The 18,767-nt window shown below is 38.8% G+C and overlaps 1 protein-coding gene across 1 annotated transcript in view; it reads right to left on the reverse strand.

Moving 5' to 3' along the window:
- SOS1 (SOS Ras/Rac guanine nucleotide exchange factor 1) overlaps positions 1–18,767 on the reverse strand; it is a 43,778-nt gene that overhangs the window by 12,159 nt on the left and 12,852 nt on the right. The window contains exons 5-10 of the mRNA XM_069009172.1: positions 17,816–18,025; positions 17,219–17,362; positions 15,345–15,455; positions 15,137–15,235; positions 4,221–4,348; positions 2,784–3,439 (exon numbers count right to left, since the gene is read on the reverse strand). Coding sequence (XP_068865273.1) covers positions 2,784–3,439; positions 4,221–4,348; positions 15,137–15,235; positions 15,345–15,455; positions 17,219–17,362; positions 17,816–18,025 — 1,348 coding nt within the window. The remainder of the gene's footprint in view (positions 1–2,783; positions 3,440–4,220; positions 4,349–15,136; positions 15,236–15,344; positions 15,456–17,218; positions 17,363–17,815; positions 18,026–18,767) is intronic.

Below are 18,767 nucleotides of genomic sequence, written 5' to 3' on the forward strand. Positions count from 1 at the left end.
TTATCTTACTAGCAACGACTGTGACTCAAAATAGTGTACAATATATGAGTGTTAAAAAAATACAGACAACACTAGTTAGCCAGGATGTCTGCTCATGTGATAATTCTCTCTTCAATGCAGCCAATTTGAAAGCTAAAAAAGAACAATAACTGTTCTACGAGGATTTATAAATAATCACCCTTGAATTCCTTACGAAAGGAAACAGACACTATGATGACGCACAAGCACTCTTAACATATCAAAGCTTTAAAAATAGAAGAGTGCTGCCCTATAGATAAAAAAAAAATGCCATGACTTTAAAATCTTGGTACCACCTAATCCAGCTGCTCTTAAACAAGAATTGGGCAAGAGGAGATAAAGAATGCAGAAACACATTAAACCAAGGAAAACCCACCAGAATATGCAAATAGGGTCAGAACCTGAACTTCTAACTGCAGGGCAATTTCTCTCAGGTAAAAATACACGGAAAGCTGCTTTTGCAAAGTAGATTTCTCCCTGTTTTGCTGCTCCACCACAGGATAGTTTGGACAGTCTCACCCCGTGACCAGGTGGCCATCAGGGCTGTCTCCCTGTCTGAACTGTTGCAATGGTTGGACACCTCCCACTCCCAGCAGCATTGTTTCTTTAAAGCTGTCCCTGTTCCACAGCAAAGACATTTTGGCTGATAAAATGGTTTGTGCATTGTCAGGGGGGTGAGGGATGAAAAATAAAAGGTCCAACACCCATATCTAAAAATGAGATGGACTGTGTGGATCTTCACATATGACAAAAAAGTTGAGATCTGATTTGACTACAGCAACTAACTAAACTGCAACAAATTCATATGACCTCTGCAAGTGTATCTGTAATTATTCCTTACACCACTTGACCTACAAAGATAAAAACCTAGAGAAAAGTCACAGCTATAGTAAATACTGTCTTTAGACTGCCAGATCAAAGGCTGCCATAACCAGTCACACTGAATTCCAGAACAATTGCCTCAGAAAAGTAAAGGCTTGCTGTTCTGGCATATGAATACAAAGCCAATAAAGACTTTTAAGATTACCATCACACATACACCATCCTGTGTGGGGCAAGAAAAGCATTTCTACAGTCTATAGCTGTTTGATTACATACCACCACAGCACTCATCTTCCCAGGTCTTCAGAGAAGAAGCCTTGAACTCAGCAGATACATGTGTGAAAGAGCTAACCTGTTACTCTGGAGGGTTGCTGCCCTACTCACTGCATCTCACAAGATGCAACAAAACCCTGAATGATTTACATCACAAATGTACCATGTTTCCTGTACAACAAAGCATTTTTGGTTGAGTCACTTTATCTCTTATTTCTTTGCTGTCCTGGAAAAGACTGCACAGAATGGTGAGAACAATGATGTTTTTCCTCACAGATAACCAATTATAAAACAGAAGGTATAGAAGATAAGAGTGTTGAAAAATTATGCACAATGTAACAATGCAGCATCAGGTCCACTAAAGATCTTTAAGGCTACAAAGACAGGCTAAATACATCATAAGACAACTACTTTTATCCTTTTGGTCAAAGTCTTTCAGGCCATCTCATGGTACTCACATTCTCAGTTTTCTCATACAACAGTTTCTGCTAATTCTTTGGCAAAGACAATACTAGATTTAAAAATAATAATAGAAAGGTATCTTCCTTCCTCTAAGGCCAAGTAGTTTGATTTTAACGTTCACGACCATAAAATTATGTCATAAACCATGCCTATAAAATTCAAAGCCAAGAGCTGGAAGTTTATAAAGTTACAAGAAAATGAAGACAGATACAAAACTGCTCAGGTAAAAACTGCCAGCACAATATTGCATTTGGCTTTCTAGTAAATGTTAGGAAAATTCAAGGAAATTAAAAGAAGAGCAAGAAAAGTAATGGAGCAAAGAGATGTAACTACAGGTATTTAAAAAAGTAAACAGAATACTAAACTACAGAAATTATATTCTGCTTACTCCTCACTTCTTTCAAACAAATATTCCTGATCTATGCAGGGTATCTAGGATTGAGCTGCAGAAGAGCAATCTACAACAATTAAGAGTGTAAAGAGTAAAAAGGAAGGAAAAAAAGAAACTGCTGAATATGAAAAGCACTAATACCAAGATGCACGAAGTTTCAGAATAACTGACATACAAATAGAATCAGAAAAAATAAATCCAAACCCCAAACACAAGCCCATGCTTTGAAGCACAGCTTTACGAAAATCCTGGGCTGCCATCAAGAACCCCACACACTGAGGTGAGCCTGGATAATCACGTAAATGTTGTTTAATGTGTCTTCAACACAAACAGAAACCCTAAGTCAAAAGTCCCTAAATCAAATCCTCATTGAAGTTCTGATTAAGGCAAAGTTCTGAGGCCAAAGTATGCGAGTGACTGCACCTATCAAGCTGATATTGGTCTTTCCATGACAAGCTAGCACAGACACAGGTAATAGCTGACAGAGTACAACCCTTAACTGAAAACACTGGGCCCATAATCCTCTCCCACATGCTGGCCCTTCCTGTGTCACCCAGCTTTAGAAGTTTGGAGGGAAGGCAGTTCTTGTAGCCTGGGGCACAAAGGAAAAAGTATTGTCTGGAGCTCAATTGCTGCAGGCTCCCACCCCCATTCCTTGCATGAGAACAACCTTATGCACATGCAATATCCCATGTGCACTGCCAAGCATATTCACTTTTTACTCACTCTATGTATTTGCTGCATGTATTTAACACAGGAAGAGAAACATGAACAAGTGGCTACCTTGAGTTTTGGCTGCACAAACCGAGTGTCTCACCTGCATACATGTGGTAAGTCAGCCTCTCGATGAGCTTCACAACAGTTCCTGCCTTGATGATGGGGATTCCAGATTTGGGCTGCATGTTTTCTTCAAACACAATATTCTCTTCAGAGTCGGGTTCTGCAAATCTATAAAGCTCAGGATTTGGAAATCTCATCTGCTCCTCTTTTTCTTCCTGCAACATTGTTACATCCAACATCCTTTCCAGCGTGCTTCTATATTGCAAAGATATCAATGCTGCCATCCAGTTGTTTTTCTCTTCAGCTGATTTAGCAGCAAAAATAACACTGTTCTCATCTTTTAAGATGATTTCAAAAGCATGTCTATACTCATTAGTGTCATCTTTATCATTGATTTGTACCTTTCGCATGAAGAACTTCTCCTTCAGTCGATATTCTGCATTGCTAGCACCAGGAAGTCTTGGCTGGCCATGATTTGACTTACAGCAAATCATCAAGCCATCAAACAGGAATATGTGTCTCTCGTGCTTTGCTCCTACACGTGTGAGTGTTCCTTCCATGATGAACTCATTACAGCACTGTCCAATGTCTTTACCCTCCCAACCATCAATATTTTTCTGGATTTCATTCATTTTCTTAATTGCTAGCTGCTTCCCCTTCATCTGCTGAGTATAGAACCGGCATGCAGATTCACTTCAGTGGAGGATGGGAGAAAGGCAGCCTATTAGTACACATGTATTTAAAAAACACAACCACCACTAACACAAAAACACCAGATCATAATTCTGAGAAGTGAGGATTCCACTGAGAATGCAATTTCATCACCCAGTATCAGCACCATTGCAAAGGCTTGACTAAAGTATCTCATCTGGTAAATTTTCTACTTATCTTCAGCAATAGATGTTTTACCTAAACACAAGCAACCAGAGGCAGGCAAGCTGTTAGTGCTTCTTAGACCAACAAGCCACTCACTTCCATAACCAACAGAACAATTTTAGATTGCAATTATTTGAAGCGAGTACATTCAGAAAAAAATAAGCTGTTAAATGCATTCATTTTCAAGCCTAGAGGTTACTCTCGGCAGCACAAAACTTGTCTGGCAAAGAAAACATTGAAACAATTTTAAGAGTAGTTTCTAGTTCAAGAACATTCCCTTCTAACCACACAGAAAGGTACTTTTACAATATTTTTAGGTGGATATTTATTATCTGAGCACAATTAACCCACAAATGCCGTAACTTTCTACTTACCAGTGAATTCTCAGAACGTCTCAACTACCAGTTTGCAAGGACACATAGAAATTAGAACTCTTTTAAAACAATAACAAATTATCTTGGCTTTGATGTCACTTCCTTTGAAAAAGCAGGCTTGTCACAAACTATTTTGTTCATTGTTTACTAAAAGAGGAAACCGGGAGCCCTGGATTTATAGCAAAGCATTAAGAGCAGAGAGCAGAAAAACCGGAAACGTTTACCTAAGCCTTCGTTTTGCAAGGCTTTTGGAGCATATCCGTTCCATACTGCTTTGAAGATTTAGCAGGGCAGTTATTGCTTGCTTCAAGCACTCCTTATCCTCTTCATCCTCACTTTTTTCTTCCAATTGCTGTGAACATTGAAAGTCAAAGACAGGAAGTGTTACAAGCATATTGGTACGTGCAAATACAGAAGTTTGACCCAGGAAGAAGAAATCTAACCATTGGCTGATTTTCCATGCTCCTGCTTGTTATAAAAGTTAATGGTAATAACCAGGTGTGTTACTGACACAGGTGAGAGAGACAACTCTCTGCGAAGAGCCTAATCTCAGTAAAATATAGCCCAGTCACTAAGGGTCCCCAGACACAAACACACTCAGACATGCAGTATTTATCTCAACCTGGTTTGATTTATCTTACAGCTCCTTAAAGGAACCCATTTCAGGTGTTAATTCTTAAGAACAACAAGCAAGGAAGATCTCCATACACACTCCATACTACAGGACAAGATCACATCAGTCTGTGTGTAACACGTGTAAACACCCTGGAACAGGCAAGCTGGACCCAAAGCTAAGCAAAACTCCTTCATCACATTTATAAACAGAAGATTACAAGGGCTCTCATCTCACTAATAACAGTCTAATTAATAAATCAGGTTGAATGGGACCTTGGAGATTATCTCAGCCAACCTCCAGCACAACTGCAGAGCCAACACAGATCAAGATGCCCAGAGCCACAGTGAGTTTTGAATCTAAAAACTAAACTAAAACTGGACAAGACGGGCTAACGCTAATGTTTTGTGTGTAACTATTGTTACGACAGGTAAATTTTATAAAACAAGATCTGCCATGTTTAAGACTGCTTAAATTGAAGATTTTCATCTCATATCTTCATTTAAGCATTAAAATGTTTCACATGAGTGAAAAAATAGGTGACTACAGCTGTGGCTTAGATGTAAAACTGAAATAACTTATTCAGAACTATTAACAGACAAGCATTTTAGACTATTACACACCAAGAACTAGCTCCATACAACTGAAGGATTTGTTTTGGTAGTAGAAATGAAGCAAAGGCCGGCACGAATCAGAATGAGACACCCTTGGAAAAAAGTACAGTTGTGCTGTTTGATTCCAGTGTGAAATGTAAGTATTGCCCTCCAAAATCCAACTGAGTACAACATAGACATGTTTGGTATTTGAATGGGTCAGAGAACAGCATTAATTTTTTCCCTAACCTGAGTTAATTGTTCAGTGCCATAGCTGTCAATGCCAAAGACTACTTTATTTGTGTTTTCAGCCATAAGGATGACCACAAAGTTTTTTCTAGGCAGCTTTGGCTCAGGTAGTATTATCTGTCATACTCTCAATCTAAGCAGCATTAGGCATGAGAGCTTACTCATGTAACAACCACTGAAATAGGTCTAAGAATGCACCACAACCAGCATTACTTCCCAAAAGTTCTTGGTGAGATGACATCATTCCAAGAAGGAACAGACTACCCTCTTCATATTCCTCTGCTCTCTAGATTTAGTAGGTATCATCTCCCCTTTGCTTTGGTTTTGCAGATCTGGGTTCAGAGAGGATTTCAGAGCAAGGAGGCAGGTACAGCACCACTGGCAGAAGTCTTGAAAGAAAGCTTTGAAAAACTACCTCTAAGATTTTGCATCTTTCCTGCACAAGCATTCAGAGAAGGCTCTTTGCCTTGTGTGCTGCCTTTTTGCAAACTCCCATCAAAATAGTCTGTGTGGATTTCCTATAATTTCTGGGTTGCTAATCTTCAACAGTGGAAGAGATTGTTTTAGCCTTGAAAATAAGCCTTATCAGGTCCTACAATACTCTGTACATTCTATTCAGAAACAGACTAGTACAGAGTAACATTCATTACTGCAAAGCATTCTGCTCTTATGTTACTTTTTACAGAAACCTCTCTCCAGTTGCAAAAATGTGGGTGTTCATCACAGAACAGTCCATGTCCCAAAGCAAAATACCTATCTGCATATAGAGAAAGTGGTTAATACTTTCCCATCAGGATCCATTGGGACTAACCCTATTTCCAATGGCAAAGAGAAACTAAATCAAAATCCAGTGAGTGTAATTATGCTCCAGGTTTAACATTTGGAAACTGCTGTGCAGAAATGTGTGTCTTCTTCTGTGTAACACCAACACAAATGGCAAATCAGGTAGTACTCTGAACTACTATGAAGACACATCTCTGGATACAGGAATTTGGAAGTTTATATTCCAGCATAGTACTGTATAATTACCAAAAACAGACTTAGAACTCAGTGTAAATTACAACAATGATTTCATCTTACACTGCCCTGGACAGTGTTTGGAAAAGGTGGAAAGTAAAACATCACTGGGAAGCACCCAGAAAGTTTCTCTGCAAATCCCACTCATTCTTCTACAGCTGTGCAGTGCCCCCTAATGAACAAACCAGGGAGATGCTAAGCACGTGGTAGTGCGGTTTTTGTTTGGTTTGGGGTTGTTTATTTGCTTTTGGTTTTTTTTTTTCAGAAAATGCACTACATACTACAAAGACTACTACAGTGTTATGTGAAGAAGTGCAGACTTCTGATTATCAGTAGTATTATAGATATTGTGATTTTTAACAATCTTATGAGAAAATACTGGCTTATAGTTCATGAGATTCACAATAATACAGGCACAGGACCCTGTTCATTCAAAGAAAACAAACTTGGAAAACAGACTGCTAGGCAAGTCTCTAATAAAAAGAAAGTACTCTACATTCTAGGCCACAAGCTCTGAAGAGATACCAAGAAGTGGAAGACAAGGTATTTTGTTCTACCTGTTGCATAACACAAGGATTAGACATTTATAAATTCCAAAGAGATGGAAAAGAAATCCTTCTCATGCAGTGCACAGTTAGACTATGGTAGTCAGAGAAGCATCTCTCTGGAAATATCACAGAGAACACATATGAGAACATGCAGATACAATCATACCCACAGGTGTCACGACAGATATAAAGTCTTGTACTTCAGTGTTTGCATCACAACCTAGACTTCTGTCTTCCTAGAAGATTATTCTGAGTCTAACCACTGAAATTTGTGAACTGCAAGTTCCCCAATTCCTCTGGGAATCAAGACCACAGCTTCAATACGCAGAAGACAGAGGTATTTTGTAATCAAGAATAAAAATCAACAGGGTTTCTTCTCTGACAAAGGCAGGCAGATCTGCTGGCACTTTGCCATAAAACAATCCTGGCGGATGGGTCAATAGCATAGAGATACCTCAGAGCACTCTCTGACTTTTTGTAATTCCTACAAATAATAAAAGACTCAGCCCAAAGCAGCAGTATACTGGGGACAAAAGAAAGTGTTCTCGTATCTAGAAACTTTAATTTTTAAAAAGCATCAGGAAATCATTTGGGATAGTAAATGGGGACAACTGCAGGGAACCCTATGCACTTCTGGAAAATGTTAGCAAACTAAAAAGCACCTCACACTTGAACCTTGAAGGAAACTCCACATGCCATATTCCTGAACATACACACACAGCTTCAATGCACTGAAATTTGAAAAGCCATTTTGTTTTCATATAAACTCAAGACAATCTTGAGCACAGTGCAGTAAAAATATTCATACAGTTCTCTGTTTATTTAGATCTACATTACAGCAAGAGCATTAGTTACATTGACAGTGGAACAGAACAATGTATTACTGAAGCAATGACAAAAACCTTTTCTCCACTCAAAGTTTAACTATGACTTCTCAGTTTAATTTTAAAATGTTACATAAAATTGCACACATCAAATATCAAACCCCAGATATCAGGTAATTAAGTGACAAAAAGCCTTCAGCATTCTCTCAGAAGTACATTTTAAAAGACATGGAAGATAAAAAGCCCTCATCTTTTATTTCATATTAACTCACAATATAAAATATGATCAACCCATTGGGAAGCATATTGGACAAGTAAAGCCTTAAAACAGAGGAAAACAAGAAGCATTTCAACTTTTAGTACAAGATTCCTTTTTTCACCTCTTTACTATGTGCCTTAAAATAGATGCTAAACATATGTTGAAAGGTCAACTACATCAAATGTCATCTGAGCCCAAAAATGTAAAAACATTTTGGCTTAAAAAACATGTGAATTTAAGGAACTGCTACTTTGATTGCTCAATGTGAATGCTCTTATTTGGGAAGGAGTGTGTTCGTGTGAGAGAAATGAAAATAATTCTGTTTCAGAATTCAATTACACTACTCTGAAGTGCCATTTTGCAAATCAGGATGACACTGAGGAAAAGTCAGGAAGACCCATTCAGATACATATACACTACACAAGTCTGTCAGCTGATGTTTCACCAATTCAACAATTCACAGTTTACTGCAACAGGTTTCTCATTTGGTCAATTTGCCATTAGCATTCCCAATAAAGGGGTACAGCCTGTCAGGAGACCATATTCCAGATTAGGTTTGCTCAAGAGTTACTGCACCCTGCAAAGTGTTTCCCCTGGTGTCTGCTCAGCAGGAAGAGGTACAATTTTGCTCTCAGTTTCTGCAATTTGGTGCTCAGTTTCTGCAGCTGGGAAGGGATTAATGTGTGTGATCAATGTTAACTTACACACTCAGCATCTCCTTCACCAGGGAAGGGATAGAAAAGCAAATCCTTCTTTCCAAATGCCTTCTTTGATGTTCTCACAAAACTATTTCCTAAACATTCAGACTTTTTGTAGGCTACTAGCAGCCATTTATGCATTTTACATTCAATTACTGGGAATGGCTCTTTTGCCTATAGGAGGCCTTGACTTTTCCAACTACAGAAAACCCATTTGCTCTGTATTTTTCAGAAATATGGGGTTTGGGTTTTTTGCATATGCTGATGTCTCCTCCACAGCAGCATCATTACCTTTCTGCAACAAATGTACAAGTTCACACAGATCCTTCCAGAGCCTTCATGCTCTGAAACTCTCTTCTTTCTTACTGTCACTTTGGTTTGTCTCATCACTATTAGCAGACCTGCAGAATACATTAGAAATTTAAAACTCATAATTTAGTTAATAACATTTAGTTAGATCAGTATTTGAAATATCACAGAATATTTACCTATGTGCTTCCACACTTGTAATTGAGGTCTTCCATTGTCTTCCCCCAAATTTTCCATCAAAGTAAAGACAATGCAATTTGAAAACATCTTCCCTTCCTCTTTTGTAATTCCAAAGTGGGTTAAAATCCACTTTTTTTGCTTTGACACAATTCAAGTCTGATCTTTGCCAGAAAATTTTGCAAGGCTGTAAGTAAAACTGGATGACACCTCTATGTTTGGATAGAAATGTATGAATTTTTGAACAGAAACTTATGAATGTTTGGAATTCACAATTTCAGAGATCATTCTGGGAAGCAGGGGTAGAACCCTGTTGATTTTAAGAGGAATCCTGGTGACTAAGTAAAAAAACAGCAAGTGAAATGAAGTGAAATGAAACAGACAGTGACAAGAAGAAACCATGAATGGAGTTTGTTGTTCCACTCAGGTTTGTTATTTCCTCCCTATTTCCATCAGTTTCCATTGAGTATCTCAAAGTATTGACAGAAAACATAAACCTCCACTGTTGTAAGAGACACAAAGAAAGCTGGCAGTGGGACTAAATCCACAGCTCCACATCCAGAAGTATTTCCACTGAAGAAATCAAACGTGTGGAAGTCTCAACCATTAGCACTACCTCTCTCCAAGGATCTGCCTTTTGTACAGAAGGTGGCAGGACAAGAGGACAGGGAAATAAACTATTGTTTCTAAAAGACTATGCAGCAATACAAGTGTATCAGAGACTACATCATGACTGCCACAGTCACAAAAACTAGGAGTGGGAAATCCCAGCTAAAATAAGCTTAACATTCAATCCTTGATGGATTGTGTCAAAACTTTTATTTAGCGAGGGAAAAAAGGATCAAAATTTGTGCAAGTTCCTGTAACAGCCATTCATTTTCATGACAGCTTGGCCTTGGGTGCTCAGCACAAGCTGCTGGCCATGGAAGCTAAAGAGCTCTCTACCATCAATAACAGCAGCCACTGAAAAGTGGGAACAGATCAGTTACAATACAGCTCCTCTGACTCCCACAGGACTATGGAGTGTTTGCCACATGGGTGTTTCTAGAAAATTGATTGGAGAACAGGACTTTGGCACCCTACAGCTAAGCCTAAGTGAAGTCTAGGTCTGAAGTTCAGGATGTGCTTCATTTGATGTCCCAAAGAAGTCTGGCCCTGTGACATCCTATTCCTGCCCTGAGGGATGGAAGTACAGCATTTGTTGTCACAGGTCCAGCAGCAGATTGATTGACACAGCTCAAGTGTCACTGAGGACTGTAGGGCAAAGGGTCACAAGAATATTTTATGCTCACTTTTGTTAGATTTTATCCAGTTTTTGCAGAAAAGCAATTTTAGAGGGATAATAGAAAAAAAATATTCTCAGAGGTACCTATTTAGAAAGGAAAGGACATTACTAGAAATTACTAGAAAATTTCCTGGAAAGAGACATCTGCTTCTCAAAAGCCCAGATACATCCTGTGTATAAGGAAAAAAACCCTATAAAGCAAAACATGAAGCCCCATTACAACTCCACAGCAGATGAAATAAATCACTGACAAACTAAGTGATACCCATGTGCATAGATTCATCTGATACAAACACACAGGAAATACATCAAAGAGTGCCACAGCTAAAAAGAAAATTAAGGACCAATTAGTTCAGTTAACAATAACCAAGTTTCTGGGAAAACTGCATGCACACACACACACACACACACACACAAATGTGTGAAAAAGTTTTATTTTCCCCTATCAGCTTCTCCCTTTTGGCTGATGAACACAGCTGACTCAAGGCATAAACCCACTAGCACTTAAAGGAGAAAAGAAACAGAAATATTGTCAATGAAACCCCATGAGCAAGAAATAAATACAGAACCTCATTTAACCTGGCTGTATCAATTCCAGCTTCTACCACATGACACAACTTCTGAACCTTTACAACATTCCAGTTGTAATGCAAGTCTTCTTAGCTTAACAATATGAAGTTTCTTAAATTTTTCAACTACTGTCATATTCTAGGAAACTTCTTCTTAGACTTCAGACCAAATTTTACATCACCCCAGCTTTTTCTCCTAAGAAACACCCAAATACACTTTGTAGTCCTTATCACACACTAGCAACAGTTTGGTCAAGCTACATTTCCTTCAACAGACAGACTGTCACAAAGACCTAGAAGTGCACATTATCTCCAGTGGATATAAGTCATCCACATCTGCAGTTACATATACAAAGATATGTAAAACAATAATAATTCTGCTTTTTATTTTATTTCCAACTGTATTGTGCATACAAGTTACTGTCTTTGGAAAGAAGCACTGAAGAAAATATGATTTCAGAGAGTAAAATCTTTTGCTGACATTAAGCGAATACTTTCTTAAAATAATTCACAGCTAGTTCAAATCCCTGATTTACTGGTTTCAGCAGTAATTAAAGGATACTTTGAGAACTGACTAAAGCAACAGAATCTGTTAATCACAGTGCTGATACTAAAGATAAGCAGTCCAGACAGTATTGTGAGACAGTGATCTATAATTGCAGATACTGTAAAAGCTTTGCAGACTGACAAAGTTCAACTAATTAAGACTTGGATGCTCCACCCTGGGCTGGGTTACACCACTTACACATGAGATTGCAAACCAAATTCACTCAATTTGTTACAGTCTGGAACACCACCCTGGGTGAAACAAGGCTGAGAAACAAAGTGAAGTCAAGCCCAAAATAGTTTGGGATGTGCTGTCCAATACAACACACAGCAAGAAACTTAGGGGATCAAGCTCAAGATACTCTAGTCCTGAACTAACATTTTACTGCTTTGTGCCTTCGTCAGCAACATGTAACAATTGTAATACCATCAGGTTGGGAAAAGGAGAGGTTATCATCTTGAAAGGCCTTGCCAAACCAGAATTATTATTTTTACCATTAGCATGGTGAAAGAGGAAGACAAATAGGTTTAACTGAGGAGTATTTCTACTTGAGCTGAATTGCCAGTCAGAAAAGCCTGAAAAGTTACTATCATCTAAGAACAATGTTTGAAAAAAAAGAAATAGAACTTAATACATGCTGCTGTGAAATGAAAGCATCCTGAGATTTTTAGAACATTATTGAGAGAATTTCAATTAAAATATATTGGCAGAGAGATGATAGGTTACCATTTATAAGTCATGGGACTCAAATCTGCACTTGGTTTAAAAAAAATCCCAACCAAACAAAAACCCTATCAAGCTCTCCTGTTTCCCAGAATGCACTGTTTTATCTAAGCAAAGTTTATATATGCCTTGGAGCATTTCTACTTGGAATAGAAAGAATTTTAAAGTAATCTATTTACCCAATGAAAGAGTACCATACATGCATACAAATGTACAGCATTTGAAACAGTGCCCAATTCAATTCAAAGGTCTTGAAAACATCTTTCTTCAATTAATAAAGGCCATAGTTATGATTCTATGATTTAGAAAAGTTCATTTATTATCTGAACATCTGCAGGAAAGTGCAGTTTCACATAAGGCTGCTATTTTAAATAGTTACTATATAAAAGTTTGGGGACTTTCAGGTTGGTTGAAGGAAAACACAGGTCTGAGTCCTATGCTAATTACTCAAAAATGTAACAGCAAGAAGCTTCAGCTAAAAATAGAATATGCATTCGTACATTCCTGGTGCCCTGTCCAACTTCAGGAGGGCTTTAGTTTCTAAATGGGATAACCTTTGGTAAATATAAATTTACTTTTTTTTTTGTAGTCTGCATAGTTAGAAGGTAACTGAACTTCATTTTAAAGAATTACTTCAAAATATGCAACATTATACAACACAGCTCAAAGATAAATGCTAACCTCTCTATCCTTAAGTATATCTATATTCAAGAGAAATCAAATGTTTTTCCCACGTGCCACTTTGCCAACATTTTGTCTCTTCATAACAAGAGATCCAATTTCATAGCATTTTAAACTTGATTTATTCATAGACATGCCTGCAATCACTAAATCAGGTCTCTTACCATCTAAGAGATTTCAATACAACCTTGTATCAGAGGAACTGTCAGGATGATATGGCTAAATAATTGCACCAATATCCTTCTGTGCCAGATAAAAATCAAGCTGGAATCTGTTCAAAGATTCCAGATATAAGGAAGAAAATGTTACTGCTAGCAAAGACTACTTGAGGCACGGATTCATTTGCTGAGTGCACACTGATGTACTCACTGACGGCTGAAGATGCTGCCACGAGAAATAATATCCCTCTTCATGTGCACCTATCATCCATCACTGCCTATTTTGTGTACATAATATGTGTGTGCTGACAGACCACAGCGACAGGTGTCCAACTAAAATGTGACATGAGCAGCACGGTGGGAAGAAAACCCGGGAGGTTATTATCACATGCAGAATAAAATCCAGCCCAATAGCAGACTGACACAGGGCAGAGGGGATCTGTCTCCCTCTCTGTGCGTGTGTGTGTAGAGCATGCATGTGAAAAGAAGATTTTTTCATAAAGCAGAGGTCACGAGTTGCAAAACGACTGATAAACTTCAGTGGGGCTTAGCTTAGACTCCAGTTTGCCCTAGAAAAGGTGAACACCAGCTGCTCCCCATTCCATAGGCACACATGGTCTCCTTTCCCCCCTAAAACTGCCAGTGGCAAGAAGCAAGGCAGGATGCCTGGGTGTCAGACAGCATTAATCCTTCATGCTTTGTCTATTAGGTAATACAGTGCCACGTTCACATGGAAGTATGCAAAGCCTTCAGTACTGCATTTTGAGACTGTGATAACCGCATGAGCAGAGAAACCTTATGTCTGTGCAGGTCTTTATCGTACAAAATGCAAACAAGCTGTGCCAAACCTCCCTTCCAGTGGACTGTCATGAAAGGAAATGCTTAATATTTTAAAGATGTCTGAAGTCAGACCAAACCCATGAGACAAACAGACCAAGCACACATCCCAAAATTTTTCAAGCAGCATGTTATATAAGACAAGCTATGTGCCAAAGGTGTACATGTAGATCTAAGTCAGTAAAAACAGAGATAAAACTGTAGACACTTAGGCTCAAAGATGAGCTACTGGCTTATCTAAAGACAGCCAACCAAACATCAAGGAAACACACACAGTTTTCTTAAAAATTGTTTTGGTTTTTGGTTTTCTTTTTTTTATTTCTGATCCAAATTTCCAAATATCCAATTTGTAAGTAGTTGTTTGGAACACTGCCTTATGAATTTCCATTAAGCCCAAAAGAAGATTCTACTGGAAAGTTTTCCTCAAAATGCTTTACACTCCTTAAAGATCATTATTGAATACTAGTAAGTACCCCAGAAAAACATTCTGCAGCTATTATGTTTATATGTGTATGTTACTGTTGCCCTATTAATGCAAGGTCTAATTACAAATAGCCCAAGCACAAATATTAACCAAGCCTTCCCTTTGAAGGAAAGATACCACCTTTACAACCTCATGGGATATGCACTGCAAGAACCCTGAAGCTTTTATGAAAATGAAATGAAGTCTGAAGGGGAATCTTGCTGTGATTTCAAATTTATGAAGTAACAGCTTGAGAAAGGCTTGGACATTTTCTACAATACAGCCATGTGCCATCATCTCCTAGCACTGTTGAAACAACCATACCAAAAATATGAGTGTGTAGATCTCTGTTGCTTTCTAGATTGACAGATTACTCAACAAAAATCATTATCAGCTGAGATTCAGTTAATTATAGCATGCACCTGCAGAGCACATAGCCTGCTTTTCTTTCAACATAGCATTTTATTATTCACATTCTAGTAAGTGATTTTACACCTAACTGAGCACACAAAGCTCTGATACTTAACACTGAGAATTATGAAAAAACCCAAACCAAAACCAAACACATCAGATTGACACAATATTCTTACTTTTAGCAGTTCAAAATAATGAAGACAGTGGTAAACAGGGGCAAGGAGCAGCCGGGGTAGAACATACTGAACAGCTTCTTTAAAGCCTTCACCTATTGACTAGAAACAAAATAAGTTTCAGTCTTAAAACAATACATGTACTGAAGCAACAATACAATGTAATTAAAACAATAGTATCAACAGTATGTCTTATTTAAAGGCAAGTTACCTGTAAATAAAATGCTGCTCCTGGCTTTGATAATTGACTTAGAAAATGATCGTGAAACCCAGGTCGCAAAATATCTTGTGCATATGATTCGTATGGATCAAATGCTAGTTCCTAAAAAGAGATACAGAATAATTTTACAATCACAGAATCATAGAATGGCTTGGATTGGAAGGGACCTCAAAGATCTTCTAGTTCCAGCTCCCCTGCCATGGGCAGGCATGCCATCAGTTTAGAAAACTGATTTAACAGCTAAATTTCCACATTTCTCAAAAGAAAAAATATATCCTATGCAGGAGAGACGCTTCTGCTTCTACTTTTTCCAAGACAGCTATAGAGAAGAATCAATATCTTCATGTGCACAGACTCACAGATTAAAACAGTCTAAAAGAGATCTCTGGAAGTCTGGTCCAACTCTTTGCTCAAAGCAGTGCCTACCTCAGGGCCAAGGACAGATCCATCATCCAAGCTGGCTGAGGATGCTTAGGGTCTCATCCTGTTGAGTTCTAACTCCAAGAACAGAGGCACCAAAACCTCTCCTTGGGCAGCCTATCCCAATGTTCAATTGTTCTCATTGCAAATTCTGCCCCCATCTCCCGGTATCTGATCAGGATTAACCTTTTTACAATCCTCGTGTTCTCTCACTCATCTCACAGTTCTCAACTGAGAAGAGTCTGCCTTGGCCATCCTCACACCTTCCCTTCAGGTAACTAAAGACAGCAGTAAGATCTCCTACTTCAGCCTTCTCAGGAGTCAACAAACCTAACAGTTTCAACCCTTTTTGTGCATCGTGGGCCTCAACTCCTTAATCATCACGGCAACCTTCACTACAAGCCTATCTTGTACCAGAAAGCCCTAAACTGTACACAGTACACCAGATTTGGTCTCAAGTTCTACACAGAATGGCCAGCTACACATTCCCTAATATAACCAGGGAGGCAGTTAACCTTCACATCCAATTCCCAAGGATCTCCCAGCCCTGGCAAGCAGTGCTGCTCCTCAGCCGGGCAGCTGAGACAGTGCATGGGGTTGTTTGCTCTCAGGTGCACAATTCCATGTTTGCCTTTACTCAACTCTAGAAGGTTCTCATAGGTCCATTTCTCCAGCCTGTGAGGTCCCACAAGAAGTAGTTCTGTCCTCCTGTGTGTACCCCCATAATTTGGCAGCACCTACCAACTAGATGAAGCAGACCTCCTTCCACACCACCAATACAGACATTAAACAAACTCTGAGGAATGCCACTAACCATTGGCCTCCAGGTGCCCTTTGTACTGCTGATAACAGTCCTTCCAAAGCCTGACAGTTCAGCCAACTGCCCATGTCCTACAACTCAACCAGCTAGGCTGCATCTCACCAGGCTGGCTGTACCCACACTACGACAGACTGCGCTTAAGGCCCTGCTTAGTTCAGATAAGAGATATTAACTGCTCCTCCTTTAGTCCACAGACACAGCCATCTCTCTGAAAGCAGCCAAGTTGGGCAGGTACAGTTTGTCCTTTGGAAACCTGTGCTGGCTTCTGCCAACCACCTTCTGGTCCTTCACATGGCTGGATGTGAAGTCCAGAAAGACTTACTAATCTTCTCAGGGACTGAGGAGAGGTTGACCAGCTTCTAGTTTTACAGGAACCTCCTCATCAGTGTTGTTGAGTTTTTTCACCTCTGCTCTCTAAACAGCCACCCTAAAAGCTGAGATTTAGAGACTAAAAAGATAAGAGCACGCTCAAAAATGGACAGTCCCTTCATCACAGTGGGGTTGGAAAGAAGAGCTCTCGAACTGAACAAAGGCAGCTGGAACAGAGGTCTAATTGCAAGTATTAAAATACATATGAATAGCAAAAAAAAAAACCCAAACAAACCCCCCAATCCCATTCTCTTACTTCTGCCATATCTTCAAAACAGCTGCCTACAAGTGGGTGAGGACTACCTTCATCTGTCATTTCAACAGTGTCCTCTATATGACCCAGTAACTTCACACTAAGTTCATGGATGTCTGATATACGACTAAATATATTTTCCACATCCTGCAAAGAGCAACAAAACAAGACAAAAGTCAAACGTGCAAAGCTACTCTGTTATGATGTGAAAGTCAAGAACTGCCTTAAACACAACAAGATTTTACAATCATTTTATAATACACTTTTTCTGTGATTTACGTAAGATCATAAAATGTATTTTAAAAATAATTCACATATATAAATATATAAAATGTACATTATTCAAACATGGCAAAGAACAGTGACAGATCTTAAAAATTACAGGCCTGTAAATGAATGTAAGTAAATGGGAAGGTTTCTCCCACAGTCCTACAAAACCTGCCAGTGCTCTTTTACTATTTCCATTTCAGAACTCATTTCAGTGCTTTCTCTACTACTGATACATGAAACTCAACAACAAGTAAGTTCCAGAAGTATCCATCTATATTTATAGATATTATAGTAGGAGCTTTTTGTGTTTGTGGTTTGTACAATACTTACATGAGATGAAAACAGCTTGGAGTTGGAGGCATATGGCTCTCTAAAAACTCTGATAATGAGATTCAGTTCCCTTATATATTGTCGAACTTCTGCCATAAATGACTTCACTAGATCATAATAGGTTTGCTCCCCTGAGGTGGAGGGTTCTTCATCAGATAAAGTTAGTGCACTTAAATCTTCTACATCTTGATGGAACATATCCATTAATACCTAGACAGCAAAGAGAGGGAAATCCACAAAGTGAGAACCCCTTTTCAAGATTGACCGGTGAGCTCCCAATAAAGAAAACCTATTATTCCCATGAAATCAGACTTAGCAGCAGTAAGATTTATGTATTTTCATTCTGCAATCAGCTGAGCATTGCAAAAGCAATATCCATTGCTATGAATTTGCAAGTCATTATTTGCAGTGGCAATTTCTGAAGACTCCCAGTCACTTAGACCAATCCAGGCATCTCTCCAAGAACGTGGTCCTAAAATCAATTCCAATTTTAAAAGGTGAAGTACACAAAAACAATTAGCATTTAGCTGTGTTCTATTGCTCTGAATCAGCAGTTTCTGAAGACACTAAGTTTCTGAAGACACTATACTATCTGAAATCAAAAGGTGTGTGCATTTTGGCTTTTCAGCTTTAGCTCTATCAGGAAGTCACACATGATCATGCTCAGAACCCTGTGATCTACCTGCAACGAACACTGGCCTGTCCACAGACTGTACATGGCCCAGTTTCTGTCCTTAACTACTGAGCTCTCTTGTTAAAATGAACTCTTGAGGAAGGGCACCAGCTTCAGAAAGCCCTCACATTACACAGACAACAGGAACTCTAAATACTTTGACTACCAGAGGTCCCAATTCATCCCCAAGCAAGTTTTACCAAACACAAGCAATCAATAATTTAAAGTTCTCAACAAAAGTGCATCACTGAACACGTCTTCCAAATGTGGTACATGAGC

The sequence above is a fragment of the Aphelocoma coerulescens genome, chromosome 3 (genome assembly GCF_041296385.1).
Source record: "Aphelocoma coerulescens isolate FSJ_1873_10779 chromosome 3, UR_Acoe_1.0, whole genome shotgun sequence".
Lineage (NCBI taxonomy): Eukaryota > Metazoa > Chordata > Aves > Passeriformes > Corvidae > Aphelocoma > Aphelocoma coerulescens.